This window comes from Pagrus pagrus (genome assembly GCF_965226575.1).
Source record: "Pagrus pagrus genome assembly, chromosome: 15".
Classification (NCBI taxonomy): domain Eukaryota; kingdom Metazoa; phylum Chordata; class Actinopteri; order Spariformes; family Sparidae; genus Pagrus; species Pagrus pagrus.
In genome coordinates, this window is record NC_140199.1 from 7,791,123 (window position 1) to 7,805,820 (window position 14,698).

Here is a 14,698-nt window from a genome sequence, read left to right on the forward strand (position 1 = left end):
CACCCTGAGCTGAATACCATCAAGCACAGTCCGTGGAGAGATCGTCTGTTGGAACAGAGAGGCGGTTGTGGTAATAAAGATGCATTTCCTTTTTTTTTTCGCTGCGGTTTTATCCAGACTTAATTGTCCACATAGCTTAAAGAGTTTCCTTTCCCACATGTGAGTTGACAGCAGGTTTCATTTCCTAGCCAGCTTTATGAAGGGAGCAACAGCTCCCTTCATTACAATGCAACCGTTTCAGCTCCTTCTTTGAAGATACTATCTACTGTCTGGTGTGCACTTACATTCAGAATCTGCTGAACTTGTTGGATGTCACTCAAGACCGCCAGAATGGCCGTGCATAGCAAAGGACAATGGCTGCCAGGGGTGTGTGAAGGGGCTGTGAGTGTTTGTGCCAGGGCGATCTCTGAAGTCAAATAAGCCATTATCAGTCTGGCATGCCAGGTCTCATTTGAGGTCTCTTAATAACAGTTAGGCAGTTTGGTGAAGTCTCTATCAATGCCCCGGTAATAGCTTTTTACAACTACTGTAGAGAAATTAGACAAAGAACTAAAGTGATAAAGTCAGGCTGCAACAGGGTGGTGAGTTTCTCCGGTTATAATCCCCTAGTGTACATGAAGTAAGAAAAATATTAAACTATGCCTTTGCATTGCGTTGGCTTTACTGTAGCAGTGTAGTACAGTATGCTATAGTCCTTAAAAACAGGGGAGGGAAAGGCCTGGCTGTTCATTTGATAGTTTACCTTGACCCCTGAAGTGTGTCGCTCGCACCCTGAGGGCTTGGGCTGGCAAAACCTTTCTCAGTCCCCCCTGGGAATGATAATCTCGACGTGGGCGTTTACTACGGACACCAGACACAACACCATTAGCCACAGCTCCGCTGCTGCTCATTAGGACCCCCGATCGATATAGGCGGCCACAGAAATCGCCAGTGCTGCGGAACCAGCTATCACTCTTCAGAGTTATTATCGTAAACAGCACTGGCCAAGATTTAGGGCAGTACCCCACTTTTGCTGCTTCTGTTGGAAATAGAGGGTTGGGAGGGCAATAACTGACTGACTGAGGCCCTTCCAAGGACATTATATTGTATCACTTGTTCTGAAACTTTGTGCTGTGTGGAGTCACCGCCCTGCAATAAAATTAGAAGCAGTCAGGAAGCATTACTGTGTACGCTAGCTCTGCTCTCTCTGGGGCTTGGTGTTATGACATGGTCGGAGCAGAAAAACACTGACACAGAGGAAGTTCACTCATTACTGTGAAGATATCTGAGCGCTGATGTCTCCCTTATTGGATGTCAGAAACAAATGAGTAGGTTTAAGGCACATGTAGAAAATTTGCTGAGTTTGCGAGGCATCCCTGTAGACAAAATATAAAAATAAATGCATGATGGGAAAAAAATGTAGAAATCTATAGGGTTATTAATGCAGACTAAATGCAGGATGACCACACAGTTCTGTTACAGCGCACCGCGGGACCCCCTGTTTGATATCACCATGACGAGATAATTTAATTATTTTCCAATTCTTCCCTCCGAAAACACGATGTGTGGACGCATTAGTCACAGGAAATTGTAGATGAAAAGACAAAAAAAAAAAAAAAAAAAGGATAGTCGGTCATTGGTTTCTGGCAGAGGAGAGAATAATATTGAGGCAAAATTGTGAAAATAAGAAAAAGGGGAGATGTATTGATTTTTGGTGGAGCCAGGGAAAGAAAAGAGAGGGAATAAAGAAGTGCTCTTTGGCCGATGTGTCCAAATGATGTCTCAGGGGAGGTTCTTAATGGTAGGGGGAGGGGTGGAGGGGGGTTAAGGGGGTGAGGTGGGGGTGACGGGGGCAGGTGCCTACCCTGACTAAGGCATGGAACTGCCCTTAGGCTAGGGCTAATGGTATTGGCTGAGCTTACTTTAAGCAGCTCTTTCCTAATGGCCAACTATGAGTGTGCCACAGGATAGACAGGTATTGATTGGTTCAAATGCTCTTGAGTTGACAAGAACTGAAAGTCCCTCAAGCATATACAATCTTGCAGCAAATTATGTCACACGGAAAGGTGATTAAAAACAGGAGCTCGGGGCAGGCACACTCATTAAAAGTGTATATGATATTTCTCTTGTTGTCCTTGTATCGCTCTCCCTCTCCTCTTCGTGTTTACTCCTTTTTCTCGCCAAAGCCTTTGTCTCCCCGGCGTTTGTTTGTTTTGTCTTGAGTGAGAAATGTCTGTTTATACATTGTGAAATTCTAGCAGCAACACAGTCTTCAAACCTTGTTTTTCCATGATAGAGATTCAGCGCATCGACGGTTGAACCTCCGTTGCATCAGTCAAAGTGGTGCACGCGCTGTAGTTATGCACTTCATCAGGGGTTGCCCGATTGTCATTTGAATAGAGTCAAATGGTTTGACTTTTTGTTTTTTTAAATGAGTACAGGTGTGATGGTTGGAATCTCTTTAAAAAAAAAAAAAAAAAAGGTGCAGCATGCGGGTATGGTATACAGAGAACAATGCCATATATTTGCTTTGTTGTCATGCCCCCCTTCCTCGTACACACATACAAAAAATGCTGTGTACAAGATTTTCTCTTATTCACAAGGGGCGCTTTCTAGACTGCTTGAGGCATCTGCTTTGATTGCATAATTCCCAAGAGACGAACAACACAAAACAAAAATACTGACTGAATTCAGACTTATAATATACCGAACAAATAACATACCAGCTCCACTCTTCAAAACCATAGTTCTCTAAAGAAAAGGAATTGGAGAGTAAATTCAAAGTTGAAAGCTTAGCTCTTTCGCAGTGAATGCAGGGATGAGGGTGAAAGATGAAACAAACTTTTTTTTTTTTTTTTTTCCTGGCTGAAAATGCACAGCATTACTAAAACAAATAGGCCATAGCATACACATTCACGTACACTTTAACTTAAGTGGCACATATCAGAGATGCTATAACCATTTTTACATTTTTTTTTTTGCTGTAGATATTTAAGAAATGACTGGTGGGGAAACGTTTTATTATGCAGGGGTAATACAACAGGTCCCCCACGTCATCTGGTGCTTTGCCAGGTGTAGCATGACAGTTTCAAGCAAAGTTAACAGTGTTGAACAAATGAAAGTTAAATGAAATGACGGGTCCTTTTTCCTCAGGAAAACAAAAAAAAAAAAAAAAAAAAAAAGGAGAGAGAGCGAGAGAGAAAGATTTTCTGCATCCAAATGATACGGCTGCACTCAAAGCTCACAGTTTTCTTCTCTTTCGATTAAATGCTCTTTCTCTGGCTGTTTGTGTTTTACAGTGGAGTGTGCTACATCGCTACTTTCTTCTCTACAGGGGCCCCTGGGCTCCCCAAGCAATAGGAGTAAATTAGAGTGCACCTGTTCCAGCTCCAAGATAAGCCATCTCCAGAGGATTTCCTCTGAGTAAAATGAAGTGAGTGAAGAATAAACAGAATATCACAGCATTACTCCGCCAAGGTGAAGTTGCTGCTGCTCTGGGGACACGGTTCGTTTTGCACAACACCCAGCAAAATATCCTCTATAAACCTCTGGATGTAAGACTGTAGGAATGGTCTCTGCTCACAGCGGAGAGAATAGGCGCTGCACTTTTGTGTTCCAACCAAGGCGGCGAGTCTGCTTCTCGACTGTATCTACTCACAACCTTGACTTGAAATGTTCTTATTTGTGGTCTGGGTTTTGTGGTTTGTTTCCAGCATGTTTTGACTCTGTGTCAACACATCTGCGATAGTCAAACATCAAACCACATACTTCCCCTTTTTCCATTCCTGTACCGCTGCCAAATATTTTTCTGAAAGTATCTAATTAAGTCAACTAAGAAAATTGTCAGTACATCTCTCCCCTCTTCCCATCAGCTTAGCCACATGAGTAACTCCTTGTATGTTTCTTAGAGGAAATAAAAGATGTAACCCCAGTGTGATGCCCAAAGACCACTGACCGTAGATGTCTAGAATGCAAAATTCACTCAGTTGGTCTACACATAAAAGGCATGGATAATTAGAGGAAAAATGTAATTCATCATACGTTTGATAATCAGTCTGATTTGGTCTCCTATCTGCACCAGGGTATTCAAATAACCCCCCTACTATTAGCACCCCACTCTCCCTCACACCAGTAGTCTGTTTTACCCTCTCTTTGTTCCCCTACAACACATTATCATTATTGTAGCTAATTGCATGGTTCGCCTTGAAGTTGTGCTGGAGACTCGTGATCTGGGGTTGAAACGTGGACAGGGATCCAGTCTTCTCCACAGCTTGCTTTACACTGCTAATTGCCGTTACCACAGGATAAGGCATGCTCCTCGCTGTGGCCAGCCGGACGAGGCTGGAACAGTCATGGGGCGGGTTGGGGTGGGGGGGTACTATCACACAAGGGTGGTAAGACGTGGGAGGGAGAGCCAAGGGTGGCATAACTGAAGTGGGATGGGTAGACCAGATTGGGGAGGGAGAGGATAGCGGTTGGGGGTAAGCGGGGGGGATGGAACCGGCGTTAGATGTGGGTCAGCGGGAGTGGAGTACCCTAAAGATTACAGTTGGTTAATGCGACCCCTCTCTGACAGGATCTGAGCCCTTACTCCCAGCAGAGGTGGACCCTGGCATTTGGGGAACCCAGCTATTAGTGAGGCTAATAAAGCCCGGGCAGAAAGTTTTGAACCTCCGGTAGTCCAGAGACATTGTCCTGCCACGGGTCCAAAGGCTGGATCTTAGTTAATATAGTCCTAAATGACTGAAGAGAGTCTTTAAAGGCTTATTAATGAGGCAGTGGAGCTGTGATGAGGTGTGAAAGACATCTATAGGCACCAATTTTCATTTTACAGTCTCGCCTAATAATAATTGTGTTTTTACGAGCCCGTCTTTTTATTATCTTTGTTTATTAAAGAAGTGTAATGTGAGGGATGAGTTCATCTAACTCTGAAAAATCTGAGATCCGCGCGAGCTCTGATAGTTTCTTAATTCAGATGGGAACGTTAGTTTTACACCAGCAGTATCAACTTCCAACTTCAAAATGAGTCACGGCTCCCGGTGGGGTTTTTTTCGAAAAAGGAAGCCGAATCACAGACATAACTAGTGACAAAGCCTCCATCACCTCATATAAGATCTCATTCCATCTGTGAGAACTTTGGGTCTACCCTAGAAAAATAATAAATACCCTCCTCTCATGGCTGCCGCTCGATTTGTTCAAAAGGTGGTTTCAAGACCAAACAAAGGAAATGGTGTCATTAATGATATATATTATGAACTAAGGCCTCTTAGAACGGTTTCCGACAAATGCATGGATGAGGAGTTGATCTCTTTCCTAACAAAGGATCTCTAAAATATGAAGTGAAAAGCTACCCAAGATGAAGCTGGTAAAGAAACAGGCGAGGAAGAGCCTATTTCCACAACACAAACAGATTTCCTGGCCTTTAGCACTCTCTTACTGGGATACTTTGAGACATATCCATCAAAACACAGCTGTATTCATTCATATTTCATACCTCCTCCTTCTCCCAGTGCTTTAACACTGTTCTTTGATCAAAGGAGAGAAGTCGGATCACAACAGGAAGGATCCCTGCCAGCCAAGAAGGAGAAGGAAGGCCAATCCGCTACTATACTGTACACGCTGCCGTATACATTGCTGTACTTCAACTTCAGTCACCAAAAAAAAAAGGGGAGAAAAATTAGAATAAAATAAATTAATGCAAAACTAAGTAGACTTGAGTAATTCATGACTTTTTTTTTCCACAGATGAAATGCTCTAACATGAATTTCCACAGTGAGCTTGGTTTCAGGCCGTGAGCGGCTCTGCTGCAAAACTGTACAAAATACTTTTTGTTACAAACTCCATCAGTCAGCGCGCAGGAAAATTAACAATTTCTGCAGAGTTAGAGATGATTGATTGAAGTCTTTGTTAGATTTAGAGGAATAACAGTTTCTGCAACTTAAGTGATGGAATTGCTGAGAGACCGACAGCCAGGAGCACATTCAAAACGCGCAGCTCAAGAGTGGCACCATGTGGAGGCGAGCGGACACGACAGAAGAGTAACTGGGAGCAAATGCATTTACCTGAGAAACGCAATAAGAGCGGTCATATTTCCATTTCTTCTCTGACCCCTTCCACTGTTTTTTTAAATACTACCCCCCCCCTCCACCACCACCACAATTAAATTGCATGTCAACTGCTTTACATTAAGTCTTTACCTCACCTCCACTGTATCTATTCCAAGACGCATCACTTCCAAAAGACCCTTTTCACTAAGGCCCCCGGAAAAAAAAAAAAAAAAAAGTGTTTGAAGACCTCCCTGACATTTAGACTCTCTCTGAAGATGACTTTGCCTTCTACTATAGCCTGCGGGAACATAATAAGACCCACACTAAACTTCAATTGATATGCAGTGCCGGATTCCTCCAGGGGAAATTATCATTCTGTTCATAATAAGAGCCACAACAAGCACCTGGAAAATGACTTTATTATACACTGCGCTTCAATAAAAGTTTCCTGTGACCCATCGGAAAAAAACACACACACACACACACACACACACACACACACACACACACACACGGATGGCGCACGGAGCATAATTGTGATGAAATGAAAACTATATTATGCATATGATAGAGTGCTTATTTGATGGTGGGCTGTGCGAGGGAGGATGCGCAGCTGCTTGATTGGCAGGTGTGTTAACGCAGGGGCTGCAGCCTTGGATGGAGGAGCTCTGAGACCCCCTTTTCCTGAAGTCATTATCCAAATATGTTCTGTTTTTCAAACAAATGAATGGCACAAAAATCAAAGTATCAAAAATGTATTGCCCTTCATAATGGAATTCCCTCTGAGCAAGGACATGTAACAATGGGCCATTCTCAGCTTCCTGTGCTTTCCCTCTCTATATGCCAATGGACGTGACCTCCACAGCTTTAACAATGGGGCATCCAGCAGCATAAGCACTTGGCTCCACGCCACCAGCCACTACGTGCGCTAAGGCTGCTTTCATCTTTGTTGTTATATTTAAGGATGACATCCTAGCCTGTCGGCCTCTGCTATTGTCTTCTCCGTGATTATTTTCTACCGTTGTTTAGCCCCAGTTGTGGCTCTTTGATGAAAAGGTCGCCACTCAATTGGAAAACAGTCATTAAAATGCGGTGGGTACTATTCACCAGTGTGCATGGGGGAACCAACTCAACTGAGCTGGTTAATCAAAAGTTAATTATATAATTTTCATGCAGATGAGGGAAACATTCAAATGAATCCCAACTCTACAATCATTACAAAAAATAAATAAAGAAATAATTCTAAAATGCTATAAAATGTTCAGGGACCGGGAGGCTGTAAACAATATGAAGTTTAATTTGAGGTAAACAAAGTGAATATCCACCAGGGGGTCTGGGAAGGAGAAAGTGAGGTTAAATCAAATTTGGAAACATAGATACCAGCAGGTTTTGTTGTCCTGATATACGTGCAATTAGGCAGGTCCTTGATGAGGACACAGGGAGGGAGAAAGTTAGGCTTTCACAGCAAACGCTTTGGGATTATTTAAAGGGAATTTATGGGATTTTATGCTTCATCTGTAAACATTAATTATTCTCACGCACAAGTATACCAAATTGAATTAAAACCATATTTTAGGAAATGTTATAAAAGCATAATTATCTTTTATGAGGATGTTACAAAACTTATTGAAAACTCCATAAAGAAATCAATCCGAGGCAGTCTCACAGTGACTTTAAGAAACAACATTTTCGTCTCCAACTTACAGCACTTTATAGGAAAGATTCTCAAGTCTTCCCTCATCAAAGGAAATGATTGTGTTATGCAAATCACAACCATGAATATTAAACCGACGATGTGAAGTATCACAAATGAGCGAGCATTGTTCTGGAAGTGCAATGGAATGTGGTTTAATTTCTCTTTAATTCTATGTGCTTTTATAATGTTCACCTTTTCCCAGTTGTGCCAGCGGGTTTGGGTTCATTGGTGTGCATTACAACCGCGCTCTAACAATGCAGGGCCTCCACGGTGTCAGCACAGTTCATGAATCCTGGCCCCTTATGCACCAGGCGATTAGTATGGTGCTCTGTCTGTGGGGCTTTGCCAGAAAATGAGTTCTCTTTAAAACATATGCCCCCTGCTGATTCTTTTCCTTTCCTGATATGAAATTCCAATTTTTATAATGAACACCAATTTGCTGTACGTAGAGAGAGAGAGAGAAAGAGAGAGGGGGGAAAAAGTTTTACAATTTTTCTGTTTTGGATGACTGCGGTTATCCTAAATTAGCGTAAAGCTGCTGTGGACACCGCGAGCAGGAGATGAGTGTCTCTCAGTTTGGGGGGCTAATCAACATTCAGGTGCAAACACACAAAATCAGCTGGTGTAATTTTCCACATCGCATATGCACATGACTGGTGTGGCAGAAAATGGAATTACCAAAACTGTAACAAATTCAATTAAGTCATTGATTTCTAATAAATTGGCTTAATCACCAGCTGTTGTCATGCTAAGATTGTTGTGTCACAAGTTTGTCATGCTTGTCGGTCGTGGCTGCTTTACAAAGACAATCTAATCTGTTTAAAGGCTTTAAAAACAGCATTTTATACTCGAATAGCTTCATTTCGGTTAATGACCAGATGAGAGACGAGATAATTCCATCAAATTTTCAAAAAAAAAACTTTATTACAGTTTGAAATGAATTTAAACGTTACAGACATACATCTGACATTTGTGCGATACATGTGATGATCTCGAAGATGTTGATGATGACGAATACAGTCAGTGTTTCTCTTCTCTTTATTTTTTTTGCAGCTCTTCATTTATTTGGGAACCTTTTCTTTCGGTCGAAATGACTGGAATCATCTTTGATCTGAAGGGATTAAAATTAAAATCTCAGTCGATCCGCCATTTCAATATTTAATCAGAGCAATATCTTTATATATACGAAACCAAACACGTCCGAGCAAATTAGCATTACGTCTGCCAGCATTCAGAAAGATAAAAATTAGGCATTCACACATTCAATCATGCAAAAAGGGGAAAATAAAAACAGTCATTGAGCAGTTTGTATATTGTCATTGCTGCTTTGGAGCACAGTGGCACACAGTGGTGTCGTGTACATTAATATTGTACAATTGAAGTAGACATTGGTGATAAATTATGTATAATAAGCACTTACTACATTGTATGGTCTAAGTCTCTCTTGGGTTTGGGCACTCGCCTCTTCAGGAAGAGACACCACTCCTCCTGTACCCATCATCTTAGCACAATAAAAAAGAGATTTTTTAGAAGATGAGAACTGAAGAACCCAACAGAATATTTACAGCTTTGTAAAAATAGAAACAATACGCAAGTCATGCTTTCCTGAACAGTTTTACTGAGGTATTTCTGTTACATTTTGCTTTTAAAGGTGCACTATGTAGTTTTGGGGGAGAAATTTTAATCAGAAAGAAATTGATTTGTTTATGTTTAAACAAACTGAATAAACAAACTCTCTTTGTTTTCATGTCTGGATAAACTGAATAGACAAACTGACCTTAAAGGACAACACAATATCATACTGTGGCGGACCCTGCCACCTTTCTCGCTTCAAACAGTGTTCTGGGGACCTTATTGTCCTCTGAGAGCAGCTTCTTTATTTAGTTTGTATTATTACCTCATTAATATTGTAAATAATAAATTATCCAAAACTACAAAGTGCCCCTTTAAATTTCATAAAAATGCCACGCTACAATAACATAAAAATCACTCACTCTGATGGTTGCCTCCAGCTCTCCCACACTTCTCTTCCCACCTGGTAGCCATCCGTAGGACCAGTGCTGGGACAGGGTGACCTGAACCACCAACGCCAACAACAACACCTGCACCGTCACTCTGCTGCTCGCCTCCATTAGAGCTGCGGAGGAAGCCAAATTTGTAATAAAGAGAAAAGTCACAGTCTCCTCTCTCACGGCTCCACGGCTCGCGGACCGGGGGACACAAAGCATTGCCCAACATTAGTAAACAGCATTTCAGACAGTAATTAATACGAGAAGTAATTCTGACTTAATGAACACTGAGCAAACTTCATCGAGGACTGACTCACCTCTGTATTTGCCTTGTTAGCATGTGGTACATTAGCCAGAGGGGGGTTTTATAGGTGTTGTAGCAGGAAGGCTGCTGTCAGGATTATAATCCCCTCTCTGCAGGTGTGACACATTTACTGACTAATGGGACACAAAATAATACTAATGGAGCCGGCTAAGTGCTCACATATGCTGACATCACCGCGAGGGTTCAAACAGCATTAAATATATATCTGCAACGTCTCTGTGTTTGTGTCGGATGCATCTGTGTGGATGTGGACAAAAAGACAACATTAAGATGAATCCTGACATTTTTCTCCATCTATAATTTATTGGAATCAGCTTTTAGCAAACAAATAGGAGTTCAAATCCATACAGACTCAGAAGGCAGAAACATCATCGAAACAAGATGCTTGTGCATGTATGTTACATCAGCTGCAAGGCCGCGCTGTCATTACCCTCACGTCTTGTTCTTTCAGCGTGACAACACATTAAAACGAAGTCAACGATGCAGTAAACCTTAGTGATGATTAATGACCACAACGTATGTACATTAAATAAACACAATGATCTGTGCGTCATGTATAAACCCATCCTATGACTTTATAATAAAGGAAGTACAAACACGGTAGAAAGTTCGTTACCCAAACATAAGACTTCCACGCTTACTGTTCTAAAAGAAGTAAGCAGAAGCCTTGCAAAAATATATGCTTTTGAGGTTGCAGCAATGTCGGGGTTTCCTTGTTTAAATATGAAACTAAGACTAGCTATCATAGTCAAAATATGTCAGAATGCCTGTGCATGCATATTTCATATTTCGGCCGAACACTGTTCGTATCAATGATTTCACTCTCCCAGACATTTTCTTCAACTCTTTCATCAAAAACATTTCTGCAGTGTTTTCCTTCTTGATTCCTTTGCACACTCGTTTGAACTAAAATTACGGTACATTTTCTATCCTTATAATATTCTGACAAGTGTTTGTACAAACAATGAATCGGCGATCCACCATTCAAAAACAATACACTCTTAAAAATGTGTCTATTATATTAAATTAAACATAAACATCTGGCTTATCTGTAATAAAATTGTGTCACTTGGTGACAAGTTTTTCATGATTAGAAGTGTCTTTCTAATCAGTATGGCACTGCTTTATGCACATATGCATGTGTAAAGTTGGCTTGTTAACGTGTAGAAAAATGTTTTTTGTTGTTTTTTTTAAAAGCAGGATGTGTTGCTTGGCTGCAAACCATTTGCGCGAATGATACTTTTGGATTCATGTAATACTACGTTGTTTTCTGCCTGTTCCAAAGTGGGCTAATTGCATTTCGCAGCGTCAGGCGCCAATCCACTAAGTAATATTGCCACAGGCAACAAAGGAAAGTTGGTGAAGTTGAATAAAATTGCAACAGGCAGCAGCTGTTAAGTTATTCACAGACAGGAGTGAGGTAATTTGCAGCGTCTCACACGATGAAATGTATCTTGAGTTTTATATTTCGGTTTGAGCTAAAAGTAGATCATAAATATTATTTACACATGTCGGACAGGACATCATTTTAGAAAAAGCATTAATCATTTTAACCCTAATAATCATACACACAATTTATTCTCCTCGTAGCAATCAGACGTGTTGAGCGGGCGGCGTAAAATACAAGACTACTGTAACCCAAAGGCATTGTGGTCAGTAACAAAATCAAGCAGAAGTCAAAGAGAAAGCATGAACTCTACAACACATGAGTGATGCATTTCAGGGAGTGAGCTTACATACTACAGGATATATATACATTATTTACTATATATAAGGTTGCGATACAGTTGTCCTCTTAAACACTTTATTGGTTCTTACAATGTTGCTCTTAAGCAACATAAAACTTTTATTCTTATTCTATTTTATTTTTTACATATTCAAGGATCAAGCCAACCCATTCAGCAAACCACTGGAATTACTGTATTTTAAGTTGGGAAACTTGAAAATCAAACATTCCTGACGGAGACGGACTCTCCTGGAGCACAGATGTTTTGGATTATATTACAGTATGTTACAACACTGAGATCTGTAATCAAGTGCAAAATGTAAAAAGAGCTTGCTTTAGAAAATAACATTCAGGAAAAAGAAAATGCATAAGTTGATATGCCAGAAGCGTACAGAACCGTATCTGACAGGTTTTTATTTAAAGTTGGCGTAGTCTGAGAAGATGTCAACAAAATCCTGAACCACTCTGTAGCAGAAGTCGTATTGCTCCTGAAAGGAAAAACACAAAGAAAAGTGTTTTAAAAAATGGCTCCAAACAACACAGACGTGACTAAGCTGACAGTTTCTGCACAGCAGGTTTCAAATTATCCGGTTTTCCACCTACCACAGTCTGAACCATGTGTGGTCTCTGCATGCGTAAACTCTTGACTGTCTGAAAAACGTCCAGGAGGCCTTCAGCTTTCACCCTCTCCAGAATGTTACTGAGGGCGATAAAGGTACCAGTCCGACCCGCGCCAGCACTGAAACACGACGGACAAAACCACATCACATTTATTTACTTTGCAAAGCACTGTTGAGGAGATTTCTTGCATGTTTAGTGGGATTTGGAACGGATCGGGAGTTATCAGATGTGCAGGTGTATGCTTTCTCAGATTAGAAAGATTATTTATTTTATTTGTGTTATTATTTAATTATTTTGCTTATTTACCTGGTTTATAAATGCCCTGACATGCCTGTATGTTATAGTCTTGACAGAGGTTAGAGGTAAGAAGTAACAACAGAGTGAAAAAACTGAATTTCTCTGTAAAGGGATTAATAAAGTAAGTCTTCTTCTCGCTGTAATAAATTTAAAAATGTTCACAAAAAATCTCATCACCCCATACAAATACCGGACCGCCTTCAGACATGGTGAGATTTGTTGCAGAACTGCAGCTGTGGCTCAGAGGACATTTTTAAATTCTCACCACTTCTCCATTTCCGACCAGTAATGCTGCAATGAAACCCTTGTAATCTCAGCAGCACTTCCCCTTTTTCCCACTCAAATAAAAAAAAAAAAAAAGTTTGCAAGAGGAAAAGGTGACCTTTGTGTAATAGTGCTAATAATCATCCTCACTTAAAGAGGGGCTAATCCAAACGCTAACACTAATCAGTTTGGAAGCTCGGTGTTTGACTGAGTCAATGTTTACAATGATGGTGGGATGGGGAGAGAGAGTGAGAGAGACGTGGAGGGAGAGACGGCGAGCGAGCGAGCGAGCGGGAGAGTGATGTGCGATTCGGAAGAGGAGTGTAGAGAGAGACGTTGGGGATTGCAGCGGGTTAGCCCCATCTCCCAGGGGCTGAGAAAAAGCTTTAAAAAGCCCTTCTTAGACAAGTGGTGATGAAGGAATAGAAGAGAGTGATGACACCATTTCCTGTCGTTAGCTCATCTTATCAGATTAATCATAGTGGGAGTCAGAGGAGATTTCACTTTGAGAGGTTTTAATTGACTGTGAATCAGTGGATTGGATCAATCCCACAGGGGCATGCTGCTTTAGAATCACTTCACCTGAAGCTAGGTTCTGATCAAAGCGTTCGCTGCTAAGTCTTTATAAGGGATCACATAAGTGGTTTAGGCACAGAACACCAGGCCTACTGAGGCAAAATGTAGAAGTTATTGTAACAGACGTAAGAAAAATGTATCGGTAAAATTCCCTCAAATATCACTCAGGTGATCAGGTAATAACAGTGAAAATGAAGAAGTGGATAAAAGCGTCATGTGTAATGCAGGATGTAATTTTCCCCGTCATGCTGCGGGGATTGTCCATCTGAAATTCCTCACCTGCAGTGCACAATTATGGGCCGGTTCCCAGACTGCTGCTGCTGCCTCTGCACAGCAGCAATAATGTCAATCATTCCTCGTCCCTCGGCCGGTATTCCGATCTCGGGCCACCCGTGGAAGTGGAAGTGTCGGACATGTTGTGACTGCTTTTCCTGGTGAGACAGAGAGCTAATGCTGTTATTTTCATGTGGCTAAACGTGACAGATTCAATGACGTTTCTTGAACTTTTAAACTGCTCATCTTTTAACATATTTAAGGTAAAATTTGTGAAATGTAAAAGTTCTGTTTCGCTGCTTTAAAATGCGGTAATAAAACATCACGCACTGGTCTGTAGGTGAGCACCATGTCTTTGAGAGTGAAGGTTTCACACAGCGTGTCTCCAGTCAGCTCCACGGTGTAATCTCCAAATGTTACACTGCCCTCTGATGGCCAATACTGGAAACACTTCTCCTGTTTGGAAAAAAAAGGTCAGATGGAAATACAATTAAGCTTCATTTGACTGATTTATATCTCATTTTTGTATTTTATATATCTGCAGCGTGCGCCACAAAAACAATATAAAACTATTAAATACACACACAGACCGTCGGGAGAGGAATAAGACAATGCCATAACGGAACAGAAAAGACGGTTTTAAAATGTGCAACTCCACTTCTCAGCCTGTACTTTTGCAAGAGCACCGTACTGTACCTGCTCCCTCTCTTTGAGTTCGGTGAGCATAACGATTGAATGACACCTCCACTCCCACACCATCCTCCAGAAGTCCTCCACTGTGTGAGACAGGGGGCCCTGGGTTGCGATAAAATAGTCCTTCTGCCTGTAGCCCTGGAGGGCAGATCATCCGGTAAACAACACTTGAGAGTGCAGCAAACATAATAT

The 14,698-nt window shown here is 41.3% G+C and overlaps 2 protein-coding genes across 2 annotated transcripts in view; both read right to left on the minus strand.

The window, feature by feature from the left end:
* Positions 1–8,623: 8,623 nt before the first annotated feature.
* Positions 8,624–10,072, minus strand: gnrh3 (gonadotropin-releasing hormone 3). Its single transcript, XM_084375999.1, has 4 exons — positions 10,049–10,072; positions 9,717–9,859; positions 9,143–9,223; positions 8,624–8,833 (listed from the first exon to the last, which is right to left on the minus strand). The coding sequence occupies exons 2-4, from the start codon at positions 9,852–9,854 to the stop codon at positions 8,780–8,782; spliced, it is 273 nt and encodes a 90-aa protein (XP_084232125.1). The 5' UTR covers positions 9,855–9,859; positions 10,049–10,072; the 3' UTR covers positions 8,624–8,779.
* A 262-nt stretch (positions 10,073–10,334) lies between these two features.
* Positions 10,335–14,698, minus strand: part of LOC311270821 (receptor-type tyrosine-protein phosphatase epsilon-like) — a 29,105-nt gene continuing 24,741 nt past the window's right edge. The window contains exons 17-21 of the mRNA XM_084375997.1: positions 14,510–14,644; positions 14,144–14,269; positions 13,820–13,971; positions 12,386–12,521; positions 10,335–12,270 (exon numbers count right to left, since the gene is read on the minus strand). Coding sequence (XP_084232123.1) covers positions 12,196–12,270; positions 12,386–12,521; positions 13,820–13,971; positions 14,144–14,269; positions 14,510–14,644 — 624 coding nt within the window. The 3' untranslated portion in view covers positions 10,335–12,195. The remainder of the gene's footprint in view (positions 12,271–12,385; positions 12,522–13,819; positions 13,972–14,143; positions 14,270–14,509; positions 14,645–14,698) is intronic.

Coding starts and splice junctions, on each gene's coding strand:
- gnrh3 (XM_084375999.1), bottom strand. CDS start 9,854: ATGGAGGCGAGCAGCAGAGTGACGGTGCAGGTGTTGTTGTTGGCGTTG. Junction 9,224..9,716: donor AGCTGGAGGCAACCATCAGA/GTGAGTGATTTT, acceptor TATTGTGCTAAG/ATGATGGGTACAGGAGGAGT. Junction 8,834..9,142: donor GACTTAGACCATACAATGTA/GTAAGTGCTTAT, acceptor TAATCCCTTCAG/ATCAAAGATGATTCCAGTCA.